At 34.6% G+C, this 15435-nt stretch overlaps 3 protein-coding genes across 5 annotated transcripts; 1 reads left to right on the top strand and 2 right to left on the bottom strand.

The window, feature by feature from the left end:
- Positions 1-116: 116 nt before the first annotated feature.
- On the bottom strand, positions 117-3833 carry LOC126757446 (exostosin-3). Its single transcript, XM_050471364.1, has 5 exons — positions 3293-3833; positions 3100-3228; positions 1401-3023; positions 506-1342; positions 117-432 (listed from the first exon to the last, which is right to left on the bottom strand). The coding sequence occupies exons 1-5, from the start codon at positions 3530-3532 to the stop codon at positions 328-330; spliced, it is 2934 nt and encodes a 977-aa protein (XP_050327321.1). The 5' UTR covers positions 3533-3833; the 3' UTR covers positions 117-327.
- A 515-nt stretch (positions 3834-4348) lies between these two features.
- LOC126757449 (proteasome subunit beta type-5-like) lies at positions 4349-5400 on the bottom strand. The gene is made up of 2 exons (XM_050471370.1): positions 5179-5400; positions 4349-5121 (listed from the first exon to the last, which is right to left on the bottom strand). Exons 1-2 carry the CDS (start codon positions 5308-5310, stop codon positions 4438-4440), a joined length of 816 nt encoding a protein of 271 aa, XP_050327327.1. The 5' UTR covers positions 5311-5400; the 3' UTR covers positions 4349-4437.
- A 300-nt stretch (positions 5401-5700) lies between these two features.
- Positions 5701-13164, top strand: LOC126755492 (Fanconi anemia group I protein). 3 transcript variants are annotated; one of them, XM_050468094.1, is made up of 16 exons: positions 5701-5941; positions 6016-6308; positions 6367-6534; positions 6794-6819; positions 6883-6992; positions 7059-7512; positions 7577-7665; positions 7724-7836; positions 8046-8308; positions 8381-8712; positions 8786-8950; positions 9069-9247; positions 9309-9643; positions 9696-10096; positions 10175-10563; positions 10620-13164. In XM_050468094.1, exons 1-16 carry the CDS (start codon positions 5783-5785, stop codon positions 11461-11463), a joined length of 4320 nt encoding a protein of 1439 aa, XP_050324051.1. In that variant the 5' UTR covers positions 5701-5782; the 3' UTR covers positions 11464-13164. The 3 variants fall into 3 exon arrangements, with proteins under 3 accessions (XP_050324051.1, XP_050324050.1, XP_050324049.1); XM_050468093.1 differs by having other exon boundaries at positions 6602-6819; XM_050468092.1 differs by having other exon boundaries at positions 6584-6819.
- The last annotated feature ends 2271 nt before the right edge of the window (positions 13165-15435 follow it).

Below are 15435 nucleotides of genomic sequence, written 5' to 3'. Positions count from 1 at the left end.
ATTGCACATTTTTTGAAAACAAAACTATATAAAATTGCTTAAATAACTTAACTAACTTGTTTTCATATTCTCAATCAATTCAAAAACAACTATTAAAATAATTTGGAGAAGGGGAATTAGTTAAGTAATTCATAACGATGCACAACAAAAAATAGTGTTTGTTTATTTTAATCGCGTTAGATATTACATACATGTATTTTAATTAGTGGTATTATAAAAACATTGTAAAATCAATAACCGTTCATCAATATACATATCTGTGTGTAGAGTAGATTTCGTAATATAGTTTGTGCATATCAAACCTTGTCAAAAAATTCATTATGTATTTTAGATATATTTAAAGCACTTTTGTTTGTCGTGCGGTATTCGTGTTTTAAAGAGTATTGAATCAGCGCGGTATTGAGTATTTAATAATGGGGTATAGCCAAAGACCTAGGAAAAAAATTATTAGTTGTTAAAATATCATTTACATCTGCATATTTTAAAAATGTTTTTTATTACGCACCTGTGCAAAAAAATTTATACATTTGTGTCGTTCTTGAAAGTGTGTATCGTCCTCGCTGAGCGATACTGGACAGCCTGGGCATCGAAACGTCCACCTTGATGTTACTTTTACAGGCGGTTTGCGGGTTATATGCGAAACTAAGAAATTCATAGCTATATCTTCACAATTCATGTATTCATCGACTTTATCGCGTATAGCCTGAGGCAAATGGTAGGTGTAAAGATACATATAATATTTATGTATAAAAGCGGCGCCCGTTAGCACCATGCTTAGTTCGCAACTGTAGTTGGAATTATAGTTCCAATTCCGATTTGAGTTCAAATCCCAAGCAAGAAATCGACCTGGAAATCCTACAACGCGATCGCGATGCTCTCGCCAAACTCTAAAGCCAAATAATATTTCATCATGACGTAAATGAGCATCATCATCAACAGAGAGAATCGCCTCTGTTTCAATAACGTCGAAAGGTAGAAAACGGTTGTTCAAGGAATTTCTTGGTGCACGTACCACCGCAACTGGTACTCCAATATCGGGCCAACGCAAGTCATCAAGCGGAGGTTTTGGGGAATTCCACACTACCACTACCTTGTGCAAATAAGGCAGACCGTAAAGGCGACCAAGAGAGTCCATAAGAACTTGTTCGCGTTCATATGTAAGTATAACAATAGTAAATTGTTCACGCGGATAGTTGCCTCCAAGGGCTTCACTGAACTCCTTGCCTGCACCACCGCTGCCTTTTCCAATGGGTCGGAAACCCATGTGGGACCCAAGGAATTTAGCTTCAGCGGGCAAAACTGGATCAAAAGGTAATTGTGGATACATGTAAAAGGGGTCAACCTATAATTAAAAATAAAATGAAACATTCAGAAAAAAGACCTTATTCTTATTCTCTTACCCATACGTTCCATGCCTCACCAGATTGCATACGCAAAATCGTGTAATTACGTCGGAATGCAGGACTCGGATATGGTGGTTCTATAGGACCTAATGATTCCTCCGGCTCCGTATCTAATCCTACCGGGGGATCAGATTTAAGTGGAATAAATGTACTGTTGAATACACTCTGCGCGACAATAGGAAGGACTGGACGTGGTGGTATACCTAGACGATCTCGTAGGCTAGCTATTATTGTATCGACGGTTGCTTGCACCGAGCTTAAGTATCTCTCCCAAATCTGCCTGCCTTGACGACGCATTTGAACTAGGTCAACATCTTGCATAGCACGTAACAAAAAATGCAGTTCGGTAATACGAGCTTTTGGGAGCAAAATTGTTAAACGTCGCCAATCGATGGTTTCAGCATAAGGTAAGCGGACTTCGTCAGCACCAAGTATTACAGGAATGGCACCAGATCTAAGAGCTTCATAAAGTCGAGCTAACATCAGAGTTGAGCTAATTCTTTTTTCCAATGGCGGAAGGATTAATACGAAAGTTGATTCTTTTAAAACTGCTTTGCGGGATGAGTCAGTACCACAAAGTGCCCAATCCGTAAAAGCCAATTCCTCTGATTGTTCAGTGGCTGGTACACAATGAAATTGCAATAAGAATTTGTCTTGAGTGGAACCTTTGGACATGTCAGTAAGATGATCTAAAATAAAATCATCTAGTGGATGTAATTGCACTTTTTTATCAATTGGACGCATTTCTCCTTGAAAAGATAAAAGATAAGTACGTCGTGCTGGAATCATTGGGGCACATTCCTGCCAAACATCACCACCAGGTGGTCCAAGAATCGGTGGTACTATTAGATCATAACTAGGGCGGAATTGTAGTCGTTCAAATGATGATTGCACTACTATGGCTCGCATAGTATTTTGATTAAGAAAAGCGTTGGTTCGTGGTGAATGTAAATCGCGTCGAGCTAGATTTAACAAAACGTGATTACGACCATCACCTCCCCAATATGGCAACTGGAAAAGTTTCTCAATATCAATGGGCATCTCCATTAAAGGTGACTTTGAATAGTTTTTTCGTTCTTCTTCTTCGGCTGCATATCGATTGTTCTTCATTAAATCATTTTCCAGCATAGCTTCACCTACGAGCACTAAAAATATGCAAGCCATTTTAGGATCATGCACAATATGAGCATTATAGCCAAGTGTTTGTTTAATTGTTGTTTTCAGAAATCCGTCTATGTCGTAACCAGTCCGCAATATATTATTTAAGTCAGGATCATACAAATATACAGGAAATCCAGATGTTAAACTACAACGGGAGTAGTCGAAACAGTTGTACATTTCGCAGGACAATCCTGCGTCTGTTGTTATGGCTGGCAGTTTTCGTGGCAATATATTGGGGTATAAAGTTCGTGGTAGAGCCAAATCGGGAGTATTGCGTTGAATTGCTTCTCGCTGAGCTACTTGCGCTTGTTCAACAGATATTTTTAACCTTTCTAGCTCGGTTTGTTCACGCAATAAATCTTGCTTTAATTCTTCAATTTTTTGGTTATATTTTCCTATGTCTGATTGAAGCTTTTGTCGACGAGATTCAAGTTCCCGTAATTCTACTGAAACTGTACTCTTTTGAAAACATATATTATGGTAAAGAACTTACTTTATTTTACAAATTTATGTTAGATATAATACGTTTTCTTACTTTTATATGCAGCATTTCTTCTATACGCATTTTTAAATCACTAGCACGCATCGAACTAAAGTCCTCATACGCATCCAAAAGAGGTCGGCTGCGATGGACATCAGCAGACGGAACTTCGTTGATAGGGTGCTAAAAATTATAATGTATTTGTTTTTTATTTGATAAAATGCAATAATGGTATTAATAAACATACATTTAGTAAACTGTAATGCGCGAAGAGTGGCCATAGCACCAATACGAACAATATTAGCAATAGTAGTTTATACACCCGGTGGAACCGAAACCATGTAAAAAACATTGCATTTACACTATTTTTCGCATCACCTTCAATTACATTGTTAGAACTACCTCCTGGGCAGTGACTTCTTACGCTGTGATGATTGCTTAAAAGCTGTGAATAGTTTTTGGATGACTCCAAGTCGACTTTGGACATTATTTTATTTGCTTGCGATTTAAAATGGAAATCCAGGTTGAGCGATAATGTATACGTATGGTCTATAATGGCCGTCCTGAGTAATATTATAAACTTCTCCTGGCTTATGTTATTAAGTTTCACAATAAAGCTCGTAAATAGTAGTCATGTTGATTTCTTTTTTTAATTTATTTTACAACTATTTCATTCACTGTTATTCATTAATACTTCACTGAATTACTCTTATTTTATGTTAAATAGTGTAGAAATAACTTTAATGTAACATTCAAATTTTTATTTATTTCGATTCATTCGCACAATAACAAAAGGGTTGCATGTTAAAAAATAAAAGTGATGCCATACTGAACATATAAACGTGGAATTCTTTTTGGCCAAATAATTTTTAAAATTTACAAAAACAAAAAATTTAACTATGGATTAGAAAGTATTACTTGGGTGGTTTCTTCTATCCTATCACAATTCAAATAATTTCATTAAAACTATATTCCAAGATTGAACAAAGGACCTGTAAATAATGTTGGTGCTATGAACTAATACTCAATTTGTTATGGCTTTATTGACAATTTCATGGTTAAGATCATGGACAACGGCTACCGAAATCCAATACGTTGAAGGAACTAGCGCGGAAACTAAACTTACACAATGTGCAACTCATAATGCTTTTGAATAAAAAGCTATGAACACATGTGCAGAAGAATTTCGGTTAGAATTATCAAATAGTTGGGTAATTAAACGGTTATTCTGTAGGTGGCTGTAAGGTGATTTTGGACAAATCCCAACTATATTTGTACGATCAAATTTATTAAAGCTTTCAACCATATTTATTAGTCAAGTTTTATTTAAACATAACTACATTACTCATATTACTCCAAAATTCATTATTTTACGGATTAATTAATAAAATATTAATTTTCTTCTTCTTGGTATCTATAATGAAGATCTTTGCAATCGCGCTCCGATATTTTTATCCAACCATCTTTTTTTAAGTGGTATACTCGAATAATGCCACCGGAATAAGCATCTCTGAATGTTGCGTGATATATAGCACGTTGACCTAATTCGTAGGCTTCTTGATCTTCCAAGTCATATTTGTATCCAGAGTCAAGTACACCATACGCATAAATTGAACCACTTCCCACGGAAAATATATTTCCTGCCGATCGAGATCCTTCCGAATCAACATAATACAGACCAGCACCTTTATCATCAAAACCAGCTAGCATCATTCCCATGCTCAAACCCATGCCCTTATACTCATGAGCAATATTCGCCATGATCTTACTTGCAGCTGCCACAGAAATATGTTTTTTGTTCCGTAGTTCATGTAGACGACATTCCTTTGCAAGAACACGATCCCAATAGACACAATCAGCAGCACCACCAGCTAATGTACCCAACAAATATTTGTTGATTTCTACGATTTTCTTCATTTCTTGAGAACCAATAAACTGACCACCAGTCGCACGAGAATCAACAGCCAATATAACGCCACCTTTGTATTTGAATCCCAAAGTTGTTGTGCCGTGGTCGTAATCAATTTTTAAACCGCTTTGTGATCCAGCGGCCTGCATAGATCTTATATTCACCAACTAGAAAGAGAAATCACGTTAAATTCCTTAATTTACTATTACGGCCAGAGAACTCACCCCACTAGATGGCGGTGCCAACAAGCAGTAAGGGTTCTCAAGATTATATGTCTGACTTGAGAACCCCATTTTATTATTTCTTTCTTTTAAGAATGGTGCGTTTGCAATACCAGCTATTTCCGCCAAAGCCATTTTAACAAATATAAATATTACTATTTTCTTCTATAGACAAAGTTGTGAATAATGGACTTGGTTACAGATGACAAGCAAAATTTTATCATAAAACAGGTCTGGGTCACAATAGTATTCGTACCTTTCGTACAATGCTGCCGACTTCTACATTACATCTCAATAGGTAAAAAATTATGTTTGTTTATTTACAAGTAAGTTAATAATGTTCTTATAGGACTTTTGATTCTTCCATGATTATGTTTAAAGAAATTTATCAAGAGAGACATTATGATTAAGTTCATTAGTTTTGAGGTTTTAATATTATTTGCGCGTTTTTCTTAATATTTTTTTATTGTGAACTATTAATTTTTGAAAAGGCGCGAATAAATGTTTTAATTATGAATTGGGTTCACAGTGGCCAAGAAAGTGCAGCGCGCGTTCTAAGAAATTTTAAATAAATTTTGTGGTGGAATAAATTCGAACATATATAGAAATGTTTAAAGTCGATAAAAGTAATGAGTTGTCTCATATGTTGCATTCAAAGAAACATAGTTCGAACGGAAGATCTGTGGAGTCGTTGATTGGAGAATATGGGGAGAAGAAAGATTTTCTGGAATTGCATAGCTTAATGGAGAATACTGACACCGTGACGGTAATTCTATATTGATTTATATGTATAAGAAAGCATCGATGTTAACTAAATTAGTAAGAATATTCCATGTTTAGTTAGTTGCGATCTTAAATTCGAAATTTGGACGAAATGATTTTGTATCGTTTTGGAGTTTCATCCTTGAAGGCCTTAGCTTTGGATACAGTAGTCGTCAAATCAAAGAAAAACGTTTTTTTTTGGTGAAGCATTTACTAAAAAGTTTGCAACGTTTTGAATTAAGAGACAAGCAGTCCTACGATTTGATAAAACGGCTATGTCAGCATGTATCAACATTTCCTTCTAACCAGTTAATTTATATTCTCGATCTTTGTATCGAGGGAATACGTATGGGTGATCGTAAATATGTGTGGTAAATCATTACATATTTTTCTTTATGAAGTGGTATTCTATATAAATGTGTTTTATAGTTGGAAAGATTTACTACCGGATGTTCTGAAAGTTTTGGAGAATCAACCACAATTGGCTGTTGACGGCGTACTTATTAAAGGAATTGAATTCCGTGCAAATACAGTCAATAGTCTGATAACAATGAATTGGCCCATAGAGATCATAACTTCGATTGCGGACATGTTTAGGTAATTAAAAAATAGTAATTTCTGAAAATAAATTATTTAAATTTTGTAGGGAACTGAATTTGAAAAGTTCTGAAGTAAATGCAGTGCTTAACAAATTTGGTGGATTGGTTCTAACATTGTCCCCTATTGATTTGCCGCCATTAGCTTTTCAATTATTTTCTATGTGTTCGACGTGTACAGAAGTAATGATATTAGTGCTAGCTTTTGACAAATATTTTTATCGTTTTTATTACAAAAAACTGTTTGCTGAAATGGAAAGCAATTCATCTGACTTCGACTCTATTGGTTTGTTGTTAGAAAATAAATCTAAATTTGAATCAATCAATATATGTAATGTATAATTATTAGATACATTTTCCGATAAAGAAATGCGTGAGGCCGAGGAGACGGTTTTACATCATTTGAATTACTGCACACAATATAAAATAGGAGAAACTAAAATATTTGCTGGTTTGCGAGTAGGTTTTTTTTTATGAAATTTTTTAGAAATAAGAACAAAATGAATTATCAATGATTGTTTATAGAACTTTAGCTCAATGCCCGACTTGATATTGACTCCTTTTATGATAAGTTCAATAATATCTTTGAGCTCTGCAAATCGGGAGCCCGAATCACGGCGTATTACCACATCTTGTCTTTTGAATTTTTTGCGCAGTGTCATGCACAATAATGAGCATGAACAAAAAATGGCAAAATATTCAGCATGGTTTCGGGATACATTGCAGCGAAAGCAAGTACAGTTGGATTATATTCTCTCAGTACTTATTGATCAGAATAAGAATGGACAAGATATCATTACACCAGGTTTGGTTAATTTAACTTTTACTTTGCTTAAAACAAAGAACAATGTGCCATTAAACTCTTTGGCTATGAGATTTTTATCTAAATTTATACGCAAACGTTTTGTATTTGGACATGGAATTGTGAAAAAATTGGCAGAATGGATGATGGTAGAACAAGATCAGTTTCAGTTTGGTGGTAAGGTCAATCTTAATTTGCTATAAATGTAAGTACATCAAATTAATAATATATTCCTACGTAGAGTGCTTACTTATGTTGAGCGTTGCAGATACATTCACAGTTTCTGAGTGCGTAAAGACTATCAAATATGTAATGGAGTTTTTTTTGTGGGTATGCTAACAAAAAATAAACTTTTAAATATTAAAATATATAAGTGCACTTATTTCAGTTACCAGGCGATCAATCAATGCGAATGATGTCGTTTATACTACCAATACTAAAAATATCTGCCGTTGTGCGAGACGCGTTCATTGAAGTGCTCCGGAAAGCCATGAGTTCAAGGTAGTAATCGGGCGAAATAGTTATTTACTAAGGGGATATTACACAGTTCAAATTGTTATGTTTTTATGTAACTGTCCGGAAGATAATAAGAGATATGGTTTGATGGTTCTAAGCAAAAGATTGCTCTTTCAATTATTTTGCTAATGAATATTATACATACATACATACATATGTATATGACAATGATGTTTATTTAATGTATTTTACAGCATGAAACACATTCGAACAATGGCGGTTTATGGTTTTTGTATGGTTCTTAAGCAATTGAACAATAGTAATTCTCAACGATCGCAGTCAAATCCGTCTAGTTTTTGTACCCAAAATATTTCCGCATTCTCATTGATATCTCAAGGGGCTATTGACAGTCGACAATATCCTTACCGTTATTTTGATATGTTAACCCAGGAAATAATGGGACTTCTGAGGAGTTGTTTTGCAAGTAATATTGTTATGAAGAGGGTGTTATATGAAAGTATGTTTGAAACCAAATTATATCCAAATACGCCTTGTCCATGTTTTAATGAATTTTTTATATTTATTTTAGACTTGCAGCGTGCTGTAGAATTAAATCCAAAACTTGTGCCGCATGTGCTTCAATTTATTGACTGGCATTTTCGTTCGTTTTTTCGGGTTCCCAAAGTCACTGACGTTGAAGGGAATTTCAGCGTGATATTTGATAAAGCTGTGCGGACCTCTCCAGTTAATGCGTACGAATTACAAATTCAAGACAATCTGGGTCTTTTAGTACAGTTTGTTAGCCATTGTTTAATTAAACTTGAAGAATTCGAAAGCGAATATGATGTAAGAGAAATTAAACGATTATTGCGTTTAGCTGTGGAAAAAGTAATTACCAAGGAGTTGCAGTTCGAAGAAAAGGTTAGCGAACATGATTAATTGAAATATGTATATATAACAGATTTTTCCGATTGAAATTGTTATACATTTTTAGGATGACAACTGGCAACCCAAAAAGAGCGTATTACTAGAAATACAAATAAATTTTTTAGAAGGCTTAATGGCGTATTCTTTACTTACTGCGAATTTAAATAATGACACAATTACACATATTTTGCCATTATTCAAAATACACTGCAAGTTGAGTGAGACGTACAAGGTTAGTTGTCTGATATCCATACATGCATATCATGTATTGTAAGTATTCCCTGCAGAATATATAGGACTCTTATTTATTTATTTATTTATTTTTGTTTAACAATATCGTAATGATGAAGAATTATGCGAGCATATCGAGGAAACAATTACAAAAAAATAATAAGACCAGTAATGCTGATGGATCTACAATGAAGAATATAACCATTAATGGTATGGTAGTAAAAAACTTTAATTCCACAAGTTTGGGAAATATTTGGGATTTTCATGTTATTGAAAAGTTTCTGCGACTTCTACATGAGTAAGCGAAATATTGATCAATAAATCGCAGTTCTCTGTTATATTGTATATTTTATTTATAGGGATGTTGTGCCCTTTGCTACAAGTCATAATACGGACGTACTTCGCTCAAATGTAAAATTTGTTCGGTACGTGCTGGAAATTACTGCACAAAAGATAGCAGCTCTGCGTGATGAACCAAAATATAAACAATTGGCTCATAGTAAGCGCATTTTGAAATATCTGGCAGATATAACAAAAGTTGTCTACGAACGTTGTATTCGTCGTTTGGGAGACATATGGTCCAGCTTTGATAAAAACACGGCTGCTTTATCTGCCGAATGCTTTCAGCAGTGCCTACAAACCGCAGACGTAATTTATAAGAAACAATTTGTTGAAATATTCTTAAAAGGTTTCGGTGAGTTTAACTATTAATTTGTTAAATTTCGTAATTAATTTTTGTTTTGTAGATTTGCATTCCATGAATAACTGTAAGCAATCTCCTGACATTTTACAAAATATAATCGACGAGTTCATGGAAATGGAAGATTCTCCAGATACAGTAAATTCTTATAAGGGTAATAGGCATGATGATAATTCTGATCGCAAACGAATATTACAAGCTTTGCTTCAAAGTCTTGAAGTGCTTTATGATAATTTTTCATTTACGGATCGCATAACAATTGAGTCATATAAATGGTTACTGAAATTCTGCAAAGGCAACGTTGTAAACTCTGAAAATTTGAGCTTAGTGCATAAACTGCTATTCACTCAACGACAAAAAACACACGCCGGCGCCTTCTTCAACACAATTGCTCTACAATTATGCACCGTTTGGGGTGCTATATCCAACGAGTTTTACGACAGTGAGGTAAGTGGATATGTTATGTACATGCATACATATGTCTTTGCTGCTGGTATTGATTAATTCCTTGAAACTATTGGTTAGTGTCCCCCGGCCTTTACTTTCAAATCATTGACCATGGAAAGTGCAAAACCATACTTCTTATATTTATGTCAGGCACTACGCAAACAAATAGATGATGTAGAACACTTTATTCTCAAAGCAAATAATTTAAACTTCAAATGTCGTATTGTAACAGACGATGAGCGAGACATGTCTCTTACTCAGTTACGTTCGATGGAGCGATCGATATGTTCACAGTTGCTTCATATCTCAAATGCATTAAAAAATCTTGTGAATGCTTGCATTCCCTTAGGTTCGTCAATGGACCACCTTTTGAAGCTTTTAATGCAGCACTATATATGTTTAAAAAGCCTTACTAAACATTTCTTAAGTCGAGTTGAGGTATCGCAAGTTTGTATGCAATCAACAAAGTAAGTACTTACATAACTGTATTTTTTATACTGTACCATGGTAAAAATAATTATAGGTTTGAGTTTTTGTTGCGTGCTATTGGCAAATCCCTTCCCACAAATATTTATGCTCTTATTTCATACATTGAAGAAAACGTTATCGATAAAGACCAAGAAAACCGTTTGAATCCGAAAGCAGATGGTGCTAAAATATTGCGTGAAACGAAACTTATACCAAAAGTGGTATTGCATCTAGAGTCTTTTAATCGTTTTGTGATAATTTTATCGAAGAAAACAAACAGCCGCATATCTAATTTACTGCATCAAGGCACAGTTCATGATTTCCGTTTTCGCACACATGCATTGACAGCGGCAGTTCAGCGTACATTTTCGCTAAGCAGGGAGATTTCTGTAGATTTTAGTGACGAAAACATGACCGAAAAAGAGATTAAGGAAGATTACTTGGAAATAACGATGGACGAATTGCCCACTGTGTCAAGAAAAATGGGCAAAAAACTCGAAAGAAATGACGAGCATTCCGATAATATAAATGAAGCGGAAGAAACTTTGCAAAGAGCTGCATCTAAATCGGTTTTGGACGCCAATTCAAATCATTCAGCTACTGGTCTAAAATCATCAAAAAGGAAATTACGCAGTTGCGATAACGACAATGATGGAGAGTTGTTCAGTATTGATATTGTGGATAGTGCGACACGCCCCTCTTCAGTATCGGATAATGTGGAGGTCTTAGAGCATGAAAGCAATCAAGAATCCGCTTCACAGTTATTTAAAAACTTGGCAAAGATCAATAAGAAAGCTAAAAAAAGAGGATTTAAAGATATTGATGATAATGCTGTGGTGAACGCAGGAGTTATAATTCCACCTAAAAAACGACGTGATCGTACGTTAATTAAAAAATAAAATATGAGACAATTAAATTAACCCTTCTGTTATGTTAGTAAAAAGTTGCACATGTGATGTTAAGGTCACGGAATGACCTAGTCGGAGTTTTGTAATGGTATCCTATAAATATTTTTTCTAATATTTCTTAATTTTACTGACTACAAATTAAGTTTGAATTTAACATTTCACAGTTGTATTGATTATAATTTTATTTTGTTCTTAACATTTCTTAGATTTTATGAATTTAAATGAATGCGCAGGTGGCTCGCTGAATTGTTTTTCTCTTTTTTAGAGCAACATCCGCCGAAGTACTTGTCTATTCTGCTTCTGCCCAGACATTCCTGACAATACCGGCCGACAACTGTTTTTTAGGTAAGCGTTTTCTACGAGTTAACTCACCCTGAACAAGGTATTGGCCACGTTCTTCGAGAAAATCTTGCGCTTATACATTTTTGAGGCATTCCGATTAGAGTGAATTTCTGTCCATAAAAGCTAGGCATTTAGCGCCGAAACATCCACAACATTCGAGAAGACAGCTAAGGGCCAACGATTGGTTTGTCTCGTGCACGTATATCTTTCTACTAATTGGTCAATTGTGTCTACTCCAGATTTTGTAGAATTATAAAAATCTTTTATTTCTTATTTTTATTTGGGCAAAATTTTGTTCGCAAATCCGCAGCTACCCATGCCTTTATCCCGTATTTACTTGACTTGCTTGGCATGCCTCTAAAAGAAATCTCATCGACTGTTACGTTCTCATAGGGAACAAACAGTAGTGGTACGTTAGCTACCCTCGTAAAAATCCCGAATTGGAGCAAGTTTATCATATACTCTCGCTCGCGCTGAAGTACCACCTAATATCAAAATACCCAAAAATCCATTAAAAATCTATTTCATCAATTGATTTATACTTCTCTCCAATTTTTTAGCGCCCTCGATGTTGGTGAACTCTAGCACAGGGTAAATGTTTCTTTTATATTTGATATTCGGTGAACTGAATATACTGTAACCGGGGTGTCGTCGAATTATATTTTCTGTTCTGGCTCTAGTGCTATTGGTTGCTGTCGGTGAAAAGTACACGAGAATGTTACTTACATATATCAGCTTCAGCAATACTGTCTTCTTCACTAGCAATGTACCACACTTTTCAGAAGATTCGCAATCTGGCAATTCTTCCAATACATTCTCATCGTCCTCAAAATCACTATACTTATCAATATCCACAATGTCTTCCATTATTGTTTGGGTAAAATCAATAATACTCCTTTCAAATCAATCAAAATACTCACCGATGCTCGGTTACGTTTCATTTTATAAAATATCTACAATGTCTGTCGTTTTACACAAAAAGTAATTGGCGGAAATGGTGCGAAACTTCCTCTTGCCACTTTGAACAGCAGATGGTCACTGAATGACGTTATGCTACCCACACGTTAGTTTTGATTCTGCCATGTTTTTTATCAAATTATAAAAAATATTTTGCACTTTTTCAAAGCGATTTCACTCAATGCAGGAATTTATAAAAGGAAATTCCAAAATTTTGTGTATTTTATGAAATATAAGCAAAAATAACATAAAACGGTCACGAGATGACCTTAAGGTAACAGAAGGGTTAAACATCGTTTTTTAGTACATAGAATGTATCTGTAAAATAAAAACATTTGTTTGTTGTAAAAATATATTTCCTGTAAAATAAAAACATTTGTTTTTGTAAAAATATCCTTCTTTTTTATGTTAAAGAGCGGAAGAATATTACAATTTTGATTATCAAAGTGTAATTATAACAATATCCATAAATTATATATTATAAATATAGAGTCTGGAGAGACGTATCAAATTTATATTTAAATTATCAAAGTAAGTATGAAACTATTATGATATGTGTTCCAAAGATAGGGTCTGGCAATGTGTGGAACACCTGCTTAAAATTTGAGTTCTATCCTAGTTTCAGATCAAGATTGGAAGATTTATAATATGTTTCTTAGCATTTAATGGCGAGTCACGGACCATGCTTTCGGCATAAAAAAGTTTCCTTAAGTAGTACCTGGATTTCCTTCTGATTTTCGATCAGAAATATTTGTTTCAGCGATCTGCAACGAGCGAGTCAGATCAAACACTCGCGCAGAAAACACAATTAAATCAACTCGGCTGATTAACTGATTTGATGTGACAATATGCTCTTTGACAATCACGATTGAGTAAACGGTGTGGTCGACTTCCGTTTAAAACAAATCTTAGTTAGCTTAGTACATTGCGATTGTTGCTTCAATCGAACCGATCAATTACTCTGGAAATGTAGTATTGATTCCAATCATGTGAGGCATGAATTCCATTACAATACTTCGCTCTATTTCCTTTTTGTACTCATAGTAGTAGCTTCTATAGTCTAGATACATATTTATGTATAATATATATTGTAATGTATAATAATAAAAAATAATGTTATTCACGTTTTCTTGAAGCAAATTAGTTTAAGGAGGTCATTTCATATGGCGTCCTGTTTTTTGTTTTTTTTTTAGGGTTGTCTCTCCGCCAAGCATAACTTACTAAGCATAATAATAAATAAGTACCATAAATATCTCTTTAACTACTTAAACTTTTTTGACAAAGGTGGAAACTTTACGATACCTGTAAATAATAACACAAAAAAGGTCAAATTTGAATGCTGCGATTATACTGTACATTCTCATGAGGATCTGTCAAAAATGTGGCAATATGTTTGTTACCGTCACTTTCAAGACAGAAATTCTTATTTAATAAAATATTCGTCCGATTTGAACTAAATGTGGTTCATCATATTCTCTTGTACATATAGTATGTTTAGACCCTTGATCTCCTTTTTGCACGTTTTTTGTTGTAACTACTAACCTTTTTTACACGGTTTTACTTTCTTTGAACGTGTTTTTATTTTAATTATATACTTTGTTTTTGTAATAAAATCAAATTCGATACGTAAATACATGTTAATTTTAGAACATGTTATCGTAATCTTATATATGTACATATAAAAATGAATCGCAAAATGTGTTGCTAAGCGTATAACTTAACAACGCCTGGACCAATTTGGCCAATTATTTTTTTAAGTGTTCGTAGAGGTTCAAAGATGGTTGTTAGCAGCCCAAGGCGCATGACCGAGCACTCCCAGGATCCCATGACATACGTGCGGAATTATGGATCGCGGTCAATCAGCAAGCGATCGTTACGATGCCACAGCACGACTTTTCAAACAACAGTTACGATGTTCGATGGACTTTATCTTGAAGCAACGTATATGTGGTGCTGTTAGATGCTAGATGTACTCTGTTGAGTGGCAAAAGAGAGGTTTGCCGCACGCACACATTCTTCTTTGGATGGTGCATGGTGGTTAAACTAGATCAAATTGATGAAATCATTTCTGCGGAAATTCCCAGAGAATACGGCAACAAAAGTAACATTGACGTTTTTTCTCAACTTTCGTCAGTGATCTGTTTGGAAATATCTTGATATTATACATGGAATGCATCGTCGAAGAAATAGTTACGCAGAAAGCAAGGCCAACCAGTAGATGGACATCCAGGTGTGTTCTCAACTAATGCATTAAAACGAATTTACACAATCCACCCGAAAAACGATGATTGCTTCTACCTTCGGTTGCTACTGATTAATGTACGCAGTTCAACGTCATTTATGGGATACGAACAAAAATGACATTGCCGAAGACATCTTACATCATTCGCTAAGAATTGGAAATGGGTCAATTCCGGTTGATACTACCGGTAGTTTGATATCAATTCCATCTGCCGTTTATCAATTCACGAAAGATGAACTCATCACGAATGTTCGGACATTGGCCAAATTATTGTAACTGTGATAACATAAACTGGAAAATTCAATGTCAAATTCCTGGAAACTTGCGCTCATACAAATCGATCGATCGTCTTGACATTGAAGACGACGCACATGGGAGTATTTGGTCTCAAAAACCGGAAAAAAATATTGTAAAGTGATTTT

The sequence above is a fragment of the Bactrocera neohumeralis genome, chromosome 4 (genome assembly GCF_024586455.1).
Source record: "Bactrocera neohumeralis isolate Rockhampton chromosome 4, APGP_CSIRO_Bneo_wtdbg2-racon-allhic-juicebox.fasta_v2, whole genome shotgun sequence".
NCBI classification, from domain to species: Eukaryota; Metazoa; Arthropoda; class Insecta; order Diptera; family Tephritidae; genus Bactrocera; species Bactrocera neohumeralis.
Note: the sequence above shows the minus strand (reverse complement) of the source record. Positions and strands in the feature narration are given on the sequence as shown.